This window comes from Gymnoscopelus microlampas (assembly GCF_963454915.1).
Source record: "Gymnoscopelus microlampas genome assembly, chromosome: 13".
In the NCBI taxonomy this organism is placed as follows: domain Eukaryota; kingdom Metazoa; phylum Chordata; class Actinopteri; order Myctophiformes; family Myctophidae; genus Gymnoscopelus; species Gymnoscopelus microlampas.
Window position 1 is genome coordinate 48,236,820 of NC_139950.1, and position 14,130 is coordinate 48,250,949.

The 14,130-nt window shown below is 43.1% G+C and overlaps 1 protein-coding gene across 3 annotated transcripts in view; it reads left to right on the forward strand.

Annotated features, from left to right (window-relative positions):
- The first annotated feature begins 2,871 nt into the window (after positions 1-2,871).
- LOC311058825 (polycomb group RING finger protein 5-B-like) overlaps positions 2,872-14,130 on the forward strand; it is an 18,377-nt gene continuing 7,118 nt past the window's right edge. The window contains exons 1-6 of one of the 3 annotated variants that reach the window (XM_084076336.1): positions 2,872-3,016; positions 5,979-6,349; positions 6,406-7,696; positions 9,491-9,587; positions 9,792-9,847; positions 12,211-12,270. In XM_084076336.1, the coding sequence (XP_083932462.1) occupies positions 7,582-7,696; positions 9,491-9,587; positions 9,792-9,847; positions 12,211-12,270 (328 nt within the window). In that variant the 5' untranslated portion in view covers positions 2,872-3,016; positions 5,979-6,349; positions 6,406-7,581. Of the gene's footprint in view, positions 3,017-5,978; positions 7,697-9,490; positions 9,588-9,791; positions 9,848-12,210; positions 12,271-14,130 lie in introns of all 3 variants that reach the window. The other 2 variants (XM_084076337.1, XM_084076338.1) reach the window with 2 other exon arrangements.

Consider the following 14,130-nt stretch of genomic DNA (forward strand, 5'->3'; position numbering starts at 1 on the left):
CGCACGCGCACATGCACACACACACACACACACACACACACACACACACACACACACACACACACACACACACACACACACACACACACGTGCCACATGTTTCAGTGTGTCTATAATAGGACCGTGTTTTCAAACCCAGAACCACTTAAACCCTACAGCCTATAGATACTTCATTCACCGGGGTCCCTCTGGGCTCCATACTGGGCCCCGTCCTTTATGCCCTCTTCACCAAATCTCCTCACCCTGAAAACATAGCAGATCTATTGTGTTGTGAGCTTATAGATCTGCTGAATGTTTGTTCTCCCCAGAATAGGCTCTATGCACAGCAGCCATATTATCACTTCCTTCACAGGTGTTACCAATGACTCTAATGATGGCTCTGTTCCATTCAGTGTAGCACAGTTAGTTCTCAGACGTTTTAATTTCCACACCCCCCATAATACACACCCGTAAGGGTCCATTTGGAACCCCCTCAAGGAACCATGAGGGTCCCTGGACCCAAATTTTAGTCCCACTGGTGTAGCAGAGTGTTTCCAGTGAGCCAACACAAACAATCTCAGCACCCTGACTCTGTTTGACCAGAATGGAACAGAGCCTTAATTTCATTACATTACATTACAGTCATTTAGCAGACGCTTTTATCCAAAGCGACTTACAATAAGTGCATTCAACATAGGTAGGGAAGAAAACTGCTAATCACCAGAACTCTTAAGTGCATTTTCTGCTAAAGCAAGCAACCAAGAGTATACCTAGCGCTAAGGTAAAAGTGTATCAATATATCAGCTACCTACTTTCTTAAACAGATGATGAGACAAATGAGCAAGAGCTAAAACAAATAAGTGTATCGACTAAACAAGATCTAATAAAACAATACGACAATAAAATAAGAGTTCGTACAGTACAACTAGTTAACAACGAGTAGGCAAGGCGAAGAGGAAGGGTAGTGTTTCCTGAAGAGGTGGGTTTTCAGCCTGCGGTGAAAGATGGGCAGTGACTCTGCTGTCCTGACATCAGTGGGAAGTTCATTCCACCACTGTGGGGCCAGAACAGAAAAAAGTTGTGACCATGTAGATCGGCCAGAAGGACCACTGAGCGACAACCAGTCGCCCCGAGGTGGCAGACCGAAGTGGTCGGGCAGGGGTATAAGCATCGACCATAGCCCGGAGGTAAGAAGGAGCTGTTCCTTTCACTGCCCTATAGGCTAGCACCAGGGTTCATTAGTATCATTGGCAACACCTGTGAATTTCTTCACAATATGGCTGCTGTGCATAGAGCCTATAGAGCGTGCCAACGCGTCGTCACCACGGGGGGGCGCGGCATAGTAGCGCAGACATGTTTGTTTTGGGCAATGTTAAGTCAACCTGGTTTTTACCCCTCAAAGATGTCCGCTGCTACCAAAAGACACTTGTTGACGCCCCCTTCAGGATTTTTGTCACGCTCTATAGGGACACTACCATCTACCTGGTTATTTTTGATTGATTGATAGAATGCTTTATTAGTCAGAAATGTAAAACAGCATGTGGTACAGTCAGACATTAAAGCTAAAAGCGCAAAAAAAAGTCCTGGGGACTTGTTTCCATTGTGGTCCTACTTATTCAATTCAGGAACTTCACCCACTGATTTACACCTGTAAAAACTGTATATGATGTGGCATTAAATAGATTCTGATTCTGATTAATTTGAAAAGCTGCAGCTGTGTTGCTAACATCACTGCGTACTATAAGGTCAGCCTTATGCAGCCTAGCTAGCTATACTTTGCCGGAGTATTTACAGGAATGTCATGGAGGCCATCAAAATGGACAAGGCCCACACAAATTGGTGGGCCGTGAATGCTTTCAAGATATTCAGGTGGGCCCTCACGGAGTTTCTAATAAATACGACAATAACATTGATTCTGGGCAAATGTTGCAAAATGTTTGAAAATGTCTCTCTTATTTTTCTCTCCCAAAACCATTGAGATCTGCTATTTTCCCTGTTAGCTGTATGACGAGGATGAAGCTGATGGTTAAAAATGTCTTTCCCTCTCTGTGTTGTACAAATTGAAAACATTAAACTACATTCATAAATGTTCTAATTGTGCTCTTCAGAAAATGAAAAATTCATAGTTGTGATAATTGTGATTTATTTGAGCAATTAATTTGAGCCTGTGTCATGTGAATACATGAGGATGTGTATATCTAACGCATAAACGATCAGCCTGCATCTCCCCACCCATCCTAAGCAATAGCAGCTGATATGAATACGCTCCAATATAACAGCCATAAAATATGCATTAGATATAAATACATACATTTTACAGTTTCTGTCTGTCTATCTATATTTATCCTATATCTATGTCTGCCTGTCTATATATCCTATGTCTATCTCTGTCTGTCTGCCTGTCTGTCTGTCTATGTTTTTTTTTAAATATATATATATATACATGTATATATATATATATATATATATATATATATATATATATATATATATATATATATATATATATATATATATATATATATATATTATTTTCATACATTTTAATATTTCATAATAATACTTAATATATTTTATATATACATAATATACTATGTAATAATATTTAATATTTCATAATGATATTTAAGATGTAATATATTTAATAAATATATATATACAATATATATATTTCTGAAGTTCATTGGAAGAATCACGAAGTGCGTCACCAGAATACCAAACCACACATCATCACACACACACACACACACACACACACACACACACACACACACACTCACTCTCACTTTCAGTGTGTGTGTGTGTGTGTGTGTGTGTGTGTGTGTGTGTGTGTGTGTGTGTTCCTCCCAGTGGGCGGTCTTTACTGGGCACACTGGATGTTCAGTTCCGTGTTAGAGAGAGGAGAGAGAGAGAGCTTTCTGTTTTTTACACATCATCCTCCTCATCCTCATCATCATCAGCGACATTAAAGCTGATCCTCCTCAACAACCTGCTCCTCTCTCTCTGATGAGACCTCCTCCCTGCTTCTCCTCAACACGTAAGAACACACACACACACACACACACACACACACACACACACACCTCCTATTTACCATGACGACACAGCCTATAGCCCTCCACAAACTTCTAACTCTCTCTCTCTCTGTCTGTTAGACATTCTGTTACAAACGTCGCACGTTATTGATGTTACTTAATGCAGGGGTCTTCAACAGGGGGTCCGGGACGCCCCGGGGGTCCTCCTCAGAGTTACTACAGGGGGGTCCGCCAAAATCTTTGTGTGATAGGATTATTTTGAACCCTAGCGTCCCTTTTTCTTTACTTTTGCCAAAATATAGCCGAGGCAAGTAAACAAAAAAGTTCAATCCAAAACACCATTTTATACAATATAGAGGGGGTCCCTGCTTCATCTCTCTCTCAGCTAGGGGGTCCTTGGGCTGAAAACGTTGAAGACCTCTGATTTAATGTATTGAGTGATACTATGTGTCAGAGTGTTAAGATGATACTATGTATCAGGTGTGTTAAGGCTCGTGCAGGCAGTGTCTCGCGCCATGCGTTCACACTCTGCAACTTTCTGCAAAGCCCCCGATGCATGGCTGCTGTGTGTGTAGTACGTAGTGTGTGTGTGTGTGTGTCTTCCATTGATGTTGTTTTGACACGGCCAACGTGGTGACGTAAAAAGCGTGACTTCTTTGACGTCATTACGGCGACACGAGCGACGTAACGTCATGCTTGTTGTTGCCACCCCTCCGTGCGGAAAACGTGACTCCTGGCGCTCATGGTTCCGCTGTTTGTGTGTCTCGGGACTCCCTCTTTCTTTCCCAGGCGTTTCGCCCAGGTGGGCGTGTTTTTTTTCAGGTTAGGGTTATAATAAGGCAGTGGTTCCCAAGCTGTTTGGTCGGGACCCAGGAGACATTTTTTATGGGTTTTTATATCTTCTTAATAACCTCTTATTGTATACAAATATAGATATTTCAAAAGATTTTCAATGTATTTTTGGTTGTTTTTTTTCACAATAAAATCATCCATAAACAAAATCTAAATTCCATTTAAAAATGCATTAAAATATGTTTTAGAAGTAGTGAAAATAGCAGATCTACAAGCTCTGCAACGCGTTGTGAGCTTGTAGATCGGCTATTTTCACTAGTTTGGGTCCCGGGAATTGAAAGTGATTAGAAAACGACCTTTGATATAACTTCTTTTATATTCCTGAACCTATTATATGACAACGGTCACTATCGTTCAGAAATAGCTTTTGTTCTCAAGCTCTCCAGCCGGCTCCATTCACTGCCATGTATTTCATCAAACTTCCGGTGCGAGGTTAGCGTCATCATGGCGCATCTCCGGCGTCCAGCGCCGCGGTCCTTCCTTAAATAAGGTTCCTTCGTACGGCAACGCATTAAACTTACAGTCCTACTCCTCTACATGCTAAGCACATAAATGACCTCTAATGTATTATTATTATTATTATTATTATTATTATTACCCTTATTATTATTATTATTATTATTATTATTATTGTTATATAATATTATTATTATTTTCATTATTATTATTATTATCTTGTTAGAGTAATAAGGATTACAGGATAATAAAGATGTGGGCTGTATAATCACGCAGATATTTATAAAGCTGATGAGTCATGATGTGAGAGGAGTAGAGTGACTAATGCTACACATGCTTTACTGGAAACACCACACACACACACCACACACACCACACACGCACACGCACACGCAAACGCACACACCATATATCAGTGGGTCCCCACATGACTTTTTTTTTGGGGGGTGGGAGACCATTATTGCATCAAAAGTAATCAACAAACTATACTATAAAAACTGGTCAAACAATGGCCATATTGTCACAAAAAAAATAAGAAGGAGGCAAAACATGTACTTTTTCACAATATTTATCTGTGGAATCGAGTCAAACTAAATGTAATGCCCCAACTCCTACAATTCCAAGTGCTTTTCAGGGTGGGGGGTCCCCAGTTCAAATATCCCCACTATTTTGCGGGATCCCCAGTTCAAATATGATTATTTTGGGGGGTCCCCAGTTCAAATAAGATTATTTTGGGAGGTCCCCAGTTCAAATATGATTATTTTGGGAGGTCCCCAGTTCATATATGATTATTTTGAGGGGTCCCCAGTTCTAATATGATTATTTTGGGGGGTCCCCAGTTCAATTATGACTATTTTGGGGGTCGCGGCCTGAAAAGTTTGAGAACCAGTGCACTATGTCACTGCATGGGGCTCATCCAACCACACACACAACGCAGTGGTTCTCAAACCTTTTCAAATCAAGGAATTATTGTGATACATGGGGGGGGGGGGGGGCAGGGGGGGGGGTTAGAGGCGACTGTTCTCGTATTCCTCTAAAGCATACATGGGCAACTGGCGTTCCAGGGGGCCATATGCGCCCCCCACCTTCACTTAATGCGGCCAGCAGTTTAATATCGGAATACTGATATATTGGTTTCAGCTGTTACAATTCCAGACATCCAAATCATGACCCGCTTTAATTACTTCAGTCTATATTAGTAGCTTTAATGACCAATGTATTTGTATTTTTTTTTTTGTCCAATGTATTTGTATTTAAGTTCATAAAGTTAACTTTAGTATAACTAAATCCATTTGAAATGAAATAAAAATGTTACTTTTCAGGATTCCAATTCAAAAATACCAAAAAAGAATTCAGGATTCCAATTCCAAAATAGCAAAAATAGCAGATCTACAAGCTCAAAACGCGTCGCGATCTTGTAGATCAGCTATTTTTGCTACTTTTGTGTGACATACTAGAATGACGAAGTACAGCATTAATTTACGAAAAAAAGTTACAATATGGAAATAAGAGTCAATATGGAAATCTGTCCGACAGCAACAATATGCAATGTGGCCCTTTTTGGAGTGAGTGTGGAAATGTAGTGGCCCTCTACATCATCAAAGTTGCATCACCCCTGACCTAAAGTCTTTGTCTTATGTGTGGGTTGTGTGACAGAATGAAGAACACCACATCCACCATGTCATCATGACCTTCAGCACCCGGGAGATTCACGACCGCGCCAACGAGGTCACCGCAGGAGGAGACGACCCGCCTCTGTGACCCTTGAACCTCTGCGTTTCAAAGATGACCAGCGATGGACTCCACGTCAGCCTCGAGGAATCGTTGAGTCCGCCAGACTGTCGGAGAGAACTGGACTCCACTGGGACCTCCTGTTGGACCTTCGGTCCACACGCCAAAGACCTATACCCAGGATCTTAAAGCTCCAAACATCTCTCTGGGAGTCCATTCAAATTCCTGCGTTTAAGGACAAAACGATCGCTCTGCCGGTCATGTAGTTATTAATATACTGTAACATTACTACCAAGGTCAACCTGCAGTGGTTTATCATTAGTTATTAATATACAGTAGTGTTACTACCAAGGTCAACCTACAGTGGTTTATCATTAGTTATTAATATACTGTAACATTACTACCAAGGTCAACCTACAGTGGTTTATCAATAGTTAGCAGAGGTGTGGACCTGAGACTTGGACTTAAGCGAGACTCGACTTGGACTGAGGATGACTTTAGACTTACTTGATCAAATAAAAAAACATACCTGGACTTGACATGGACTTCGACGCCAATGACTTGACTTGACTTGAACCCTCTCTAATTGACTTGAGACTTCAAGCCTTTTCAAGTCACTTAAAACCTTCCAACAAGCTTAGGACTTTGGAGCTCGAAACTAACAGTTTTGCAGGACTTGGACTTGCATGTCTTGACTCGGGACTTGACTCTAGCAGAGGTGGGACAAAGTCACTGTACAAGTACAAGCGAGTCTCAAGTCTTTGCTCTCGAATCCAGTTTGAGATGTAATATTTGAAGTGTTCATGGCCGTGCGTTGTCACTTGACACCGATACAAGGATACGATATACACATATTTACACAGGCAGCCTCGTGACGGTAGATTTGCTCTCAAGCACATATCGACCCCTGTGTTGATCGTATTTACACTTACGTTAAATGTCCATTCAAAGTTCGACTGTGCTGAGGACAGACGTTCCCTTCGTGGACTTCACCTAAAAAGGACACAGATAGTAGACATTAACATTAGCTACTAGGTGTGAGTTCCATCCATCCATCCATCCATCTTCAACCGCTTATCCGGAGTCAGGTCACGGGTTGCAACAGTTCCAGCAGAGAGCTCCAGACTTCCCATTAGACACTTCCTCCTGGGGGATCCCGAGGCGTTCCAAGGCCAGTGTGGAGATATAACCCCCCCCCCCCCCCCATCTGGCCCTTTGTCTGCCAGGGGGGTCTCCTCCCAGTGGGACGTGCAGCGAGGACCTCCCTAGGGAGACACTCGGGAGGTACACGTACTAGATGCCCGAAACCACCTTAGCTGGCTCCTCTCCAAGTGAAGGAGCAGCTCCTATATATCTCTAAGGGAGTAGCCGGCCACCCGCCTGAGAAAAGTCACACATTACGTTGTAGAACATAAATGTTCCGTCTGCTTGGGATGGATGGACCCGAGTGAGACTCTGTCGACCTCTAACCCCTGACCTTTTCACGGACGCTCGGGTCAAGCATCCTTGTTTTTTTTTCCCCCCAAACATGGCGGCGACGGGAAGGAAGCACCTGGTTCAGGATTTTAACCATTTCATCACCTGCTACCTGTGCGGAGGGTATCTGATTAAACCCACCACCGTGACGGAATGTCTACACACCTGTGAGTAGCTCTGCCTTGACCCCTGTTTTTAGTTAGTCTAGTTCAGTGGTTGCCAACCTGTGGCCCCTGGCTGGGCCCACTGGTGGGCCGTGAGGATATTGCAAGTGGGCCCCCCCAAGACTAATTGTCAAAACACTACGATTTCGAGTGAATAGGAACAATACATGCGTCATGTTAGTTCCATCGATCCAAGCCATTGAGACCTGGAACGCATCTGTGTCACTTTTTGATTTGAGTTAAAAAGCATTATTTTACGCCTTGGCTATTCAGCTTGTAGATCGGCTATTTTTGAAAAATCGTGAAAATGTGTGCAAATCTTGAATATATTTATTTTTAAAGCGAACATTTGTAACTCAAATCTTTGCTTCTGGGGGGGGGGGGGGGGGGGTCCCTGGAACTGAATATTTTGATGGGGGTCCGCGCCCCAAATACATATAATTTTGGGGGCCTTGACATGAAAAAGACTGAGCACCACTGATATAGAAACATACGTTTTTCACAAAACTGTTGGGATTTAGGAGACATGTAGAATCGGCTTCAGGTCTTAATGGGTTAAAATAAACAGCAGGCATGTAACGATTCACTCAACTGACGGTAAGATTCGAATCACAATATTAGGTTCACGATACGATTTGTCAAGATTTTTTAAACACAATTTATTTTCCAGACAAATCTTTTCTTTTTTTTTTTCTTACACAAATCCAGTATTTGTTTCTGTTCTTCTTTTCCAATACTTTGTTTTCTCTTATTCTCTTTTCAATACAGTAACAAATGACTGAAAACTATTCATCAATTCTCTTACAAATATCCTGTATTTTCTTTTGCACGTCTTTTCACATGTCAGTGACATCACTGACGAATCCTTGGTATCTTTATAACCAGCTTCTAACATAATGGCGTACGTCCGTGCTACTTCCGCGTTGCATAACAGTGACATCACTGTCGAATCCTTGGTATATTTATCCTAGCCTTTCAACGTGTGTTGTTCGGCGGCGTCACTACCAGCTGTATTTTAGATTTGTTTCACGCTTGTGCTAATGAAACACTAAACGGGATTATTATTTCATGTCAACATTCAAGTACAACTATCAGAAGATGTAACACAGGTAAAGTAATGCGTCACTCTCCAAGTTTCACCAGGGACGTGCACAGATAGACTCTAGGTGGTGCTAGAGCACCTGCCCTTTGCCCTCTTGACCAGAAGTGCCCTTTTGAAAAAAAGAAAAAAAAAAGTTTTTTTCCCCAGTTTACAGCAGGGGTCTTCAACAGGGGGTCAGGGACCCCTAGGGGGTCCTCAGAGTTACTACAGGGGGTCGGCCAAATCTTTATGTGATATGATTTTTCTTTTTGCCATAACCACTCGAAACCTAGCATCCCTTTTCTGAGGAGAACTTTAGCCAAAAATAGCCGATCTACAAGCCCACAGGCGTTGTGGGCTTGTAGATCGGCTATTTTTGGCTAAAGTGGTATAGGTGTAGAGGGGAAAAAGAGCAGACCAAGTAAACAAAAAAAAAGTATAATTTACTTGAGCACCTGCCCCTCAAAATGTTTGTGCACGCCACTGAGTTTCACTAAAGTTTTCCACCTGTCAAAGTGTTTCTTCCGGCAATCTTTTGCAACGCGATTCATTTTTTATTAAATCGATTTTAAATGGTCACCCGTTTGAATCGATTTAAATCGATTTACGATAAATCGTTACATGCCTAATAAACGGGCTCCTGAAAATGCACGCGTCCCACCCGTCGTTGGTACAGAGTTAATATTGTGTGTTGTCTGTGTGGTTCTGCCCTCCAGTCTGTAAGAGCTGCATCGTTCAGCACTTTGAGGAGAGCAACGAGTGTCCCAGATGTGGAATCCAAGTGCATGAGACCAACCCTCTGGAGATGTTGAGGTACGTCTGTCTGTCTGTCTGTCTGTCTGTCTGTCTGTCTGTCTGTCTGTCTGTCTGTCTGTCTGTCTGTCATTTTGTAAAAAGAAAATCTGCATATTTTTCTATCTGTCTGAACATGTCAATAACACTAAATAATAATGGAACCAATACCACTAATAATAACAACAATAGTACTAAGTAATAATAATAGTTATGTGTGTACAGGCTGGACAACACCCTGGAGGAGATCATCTTTAAGTTGGTTCCAGGCCTCAGAGAAAGTGAGTCAGTCTGTCTGTCTGTCTGTCTGTCTGTCTGTCTCTTAAATTCAATTATTATTAAGAAAAACAATAGAACATCAATGACAAATTGTGAAAATAGCCTTAAAGTCGTGGAGAAATGTCTTTCTGGGTCATTTTATTTAGAATCTTCAGAGAACGTTGTCTCAACCAATCAGAAGGTCCCATCCCTTCAGGCTATGGAACGCTGGAATCTCACTCACTGATTTTTTTATTTGTATTATTATTAAGCAGATGCACAGATACATGCTTTATGAATAACATTCAAAGAACCTATCACTGATCTGCAGCTACTCAGTCAGGGTAATGTTTGATTATTTAATGTCCTTGAGCTTCATGGGATTACAGTCACATACTGAGGAGGTGTTTGTTCAGCCTCTTCTTAAAAGCATGAATACTACTTGATGTAATGTCTCCAACAACCTGCAGGGGGAAGGCTGTTCCATGTTGTTAGAGCAGAGTGGAGAAAGCTCCTATCAAGGCATTTGGTGTTTGACTTGAGGAATTCCCAGGGTGTAGCTTGGTAGTACCCTCCGGGTGGTACGACCTGGCATGTGAGCTTGGGGCAGCAGTGCTTTGAGATCCACTGGACAGCTGGGAGTGTGCATCTTATAAAGAACAGTTGTTGCTGCAACTGTTCGACGATGACTCAGCTTACTGATGGCATACTGCTGTAGGGCAAGGTCCTCATCCACCCCAATGATTTTTAAAGCCTTTTTATGGATGATGTCCAGTGGCGTGCACAGACATTTTGAGGGGCAGGTGCTCAAGTAAATTATACTTTTTTTGTTTACTTGGTCTGCTCTTTTTTCCCTCTACACCTATACCTCTTTGCCAAAAATAGCCGATCTACAAGCCCACAACGCCTCGCAGCGCGAGGAGTTGTGAGCTTGTAGATCTGCTGTTTTTTGCTAAAGTTCTCCTCAGAAAAGGGATGCTAGGTTTCGAGGGGTTATGGTAAAAAGAAAAATCATATCACATAAAGATTTGGTGGACCCACTTTAGTAACTCTGAGGACCCCCTAGGGGTCCCGGACCCCCTGTTGAAGAACCCTGCTGTAAACTGAAAAAAAAAAATACTTTTTTTCTTTTTTTCAAAAGGGCACTTCTGGTCAAGAGGGCAAAGGGCAGGTGCTCTAGCAGCACCTAGAGTCTATCTGTGCACGTCCCTGATGATGTCTAATAGCTGCCTGAGAATGGTCTGAGAGACATTCATCCAGGCTAGTCAGGAGTACTCCATAATACTCCTGACCTGGGTTTTGTAGTTGTTGGCTCTGCCTTTTAGCATCAAGCTTGTTGGCCAGCTTACGCAGTGCTCCAAGACGTTGTCCAGACGCGTTTACAGATGTTTTATACAACTAGACTCTGACAAGTCCCGGAAAAGACACGCTCAGATTAGCCAGTAGTCACTTCGATTGTCAGTTGGGGCAAACGATCGCCCCAAAACATGATATACGATTCTGTACCTATCGGTACGTAACTCGGACGGCACTGAGTCGGCTCAAGCAACGTTCGGCACGGCAACTCGCTCGCTTTAGCTCGCTCGGTGGTGCCTCTCGTGGCTCAAGTTCGCTTGAGACGGCGCGCCTCCGTCGCGGTCCAAAACTATACTTTATTGGCAAAAAGAAATCGTAAGCGGTTGTCGGAAAAAGAGTGCCGGCAGCCGGATTTGATCACAGGGGGTTGGGGTCGGCAGTCCAATGCTCAGCGAAGCATGCTGCTAGACCAGTTAAAAAATAGGGTTTGGGGCTGTATTACAATGTGATAACGCCCCCCCCACCGTCCCCTCTGGGGGCGGAGTCATTGTTTTTTCGTTTTTGCATTCAGCCAATCGCAAGGCAGGCAGCGCGGGGCTCGGTAGAATCTAGTTCTACCGAGCCCTAGGGCTATAGTGTTTGGAGACCTGCCGCTCAGGCTGCCCAAGGGAGAGAGAGACGGCCAGTGACAAACAAAACAAAAACAAGATATGACATATTGTCATATTATACCAGGTTGCTTATTTCTCTCACTAAACATGGCAACGTTTTTAGATCCCATATTCTGAGAGGACATTGAGCAACGGCGCCACTTACCATAGAGTTACATACAGTGGCCGAGCACAGTATTGTGGGTCGTCTTTAGATTCCATATTCTGAGAGGACATTGAGCCCTCATTGGCCAAAGGACCCAGCCAATGAGGAAAAAGTGACGCAAAAGTCAGGACTAGCGAGTGTAGATGTAGACCAAGTTTTGCAACCTGGTAAAAACCTGCATGAATTCAAGGCTTCACGGGGTGAGAAGAAGAAAATAAGATTTTTTTTTCCCAGTATTTCTTTAACTCTTCTTCTCTTGTTTGTTTTGACCCAGGGGAAGAGCGGCAGGAAGTAGAGTTCTGGAAGAGGAAGCAGCCCAGAGACTATGGACAGGGTAGGAACACTTCCTGTGATGAAACAGTGCTTCTTCCCAAAGTGTGGGTTCCGGGCGGGGACCCCCAGAACAATGTGTAATAATATAGCATCACAATCAGTTTAACCACTTTAACACCTATACGTATGGGGTATTTGAAAATAGCAGATCTACAAGCTCACAACGCGTCACATCGTGGCAGCCGTAAAAAAAAGAAAATGAATGAGAAAAAAACTGAAAAAAACATACCAGAACAGCGATTCTAAACCTGTGGGCTATGAGGATATTGCAAGTTGGTCCCCAAATAATTCACACATTACTACGATTCTGATAATATAACATTAATATAATTAAAACAAAAACATAGGGACTTTTTCTTTATAACCTTGAAAAATGACTTTGCATTGTGATAGTGATGAATAGGAACATAATACTGTTTGTTCCAAGCCGCGACACAATCATTAAATCATTAAAATGTTTGAGAACCACTGCGATACAACTTTACAATAATATGCCATTCAACAATGGAATACAACATGCCTCCATGTATTGGAGGTGAGCCCATATTATTTATTTAACACCTGAATTTTATTTAGATGTAAATTGCATGAACATAATTAGGTGAATTAACGACTTAAACACGATATACTTCGTTGGCCATGGTCCGCCTCTCTTTTTTCACCTTTGTTTTGGCGGGCCGTGATGCGTAGTACTCTAGGTGCTCTAGCAGCACCTAGAGTCTATCTGTGCACGTCCCTGATGATGTCTAATAGCTGCCTGAGAATGGTCTGAGAGACATTCATCCAGGCTAGTCAGGAGTACTCCATAATACTCCTGACCTGGGTTTTGTAGTTGTTGGCTCTGCCTTTTAGCATCAAGCTTGTTGGCCAGCTTACGCAGTGCTCCAAGACGTTGTCCAGACGCGTTTACAGATGTTTTATACAACTAGACTCTGACAAGTCCCGGAAAAGACACGCTCAGATTAGCCAGTAGTCACTTCGATTGTCAGTTGGGGCAAACGATCGCCCCAAAACATGATATACGATTCTGTACCTATCGGTACGTAACTCGGACGGCACTGAGTCGGCTCAAGCAACGTTCGGCACGGCAACTCGCTCGCTTTAGCTCGCTCGGTGGTGCCTCTCGTGGCTCAAGTTCGCTTGAGACGGCGCGCCTCCGTCGCGGTCCAAAACTATACTTTATTGGCAAAAAGAAATCGTAAGCGGTTGTCGGAAAAAGAGTGCCGGCAGCCGGATTTGATCACAGGGGGTTGGGGTCGGCAGTCCAATGCTCAGCGAAGCATGCCGCTAGACCAGTTAAAAAATAGGGTTTGGGGCTGTATTACAATGTGATAACGCCCCCCCCACCGTCCCCTCTGGGGGCGGAGTCATTGTTTTTTCGTTTTTGCATTCAGCCAATCGCAAGGCAGGCAGCGCGGGGCTCGGTAGAATCTAGTTCTACCGAGCCCTAGGGCTATAGTGTTTGGAGACCTGCCGCTCAGGCTGCCCAAGGGAGAGAGAGACGGCCAGTGACAAACAAAACAAAAACAAGATATGACATATTGTCATATTATGCCAGGTTGCTTATTTCTCTCACTAAACATGGCAACGTTTTTAGATCCCATATTCTGAGAGGACATTGAGCAACGGCGCCACTTACCATAGAGTTACATACAGTGGCCGAGCACAGTATTGTGGGTCGTCTTTAGATTCCATATTCTGAGAGGACATTGAGCCCTCATTGGCCAAAGGACCCAGCCAATGAGGAAAAAGTGACGCAAAAGTCAGGACTAGCGAGTGTAGATGTAGACCAAGTTTTGCAACCTGGTAAAAACCTGCATGAATTCAAGGCTTCACGGGGTGAGAAGAAGAAAATAAGACA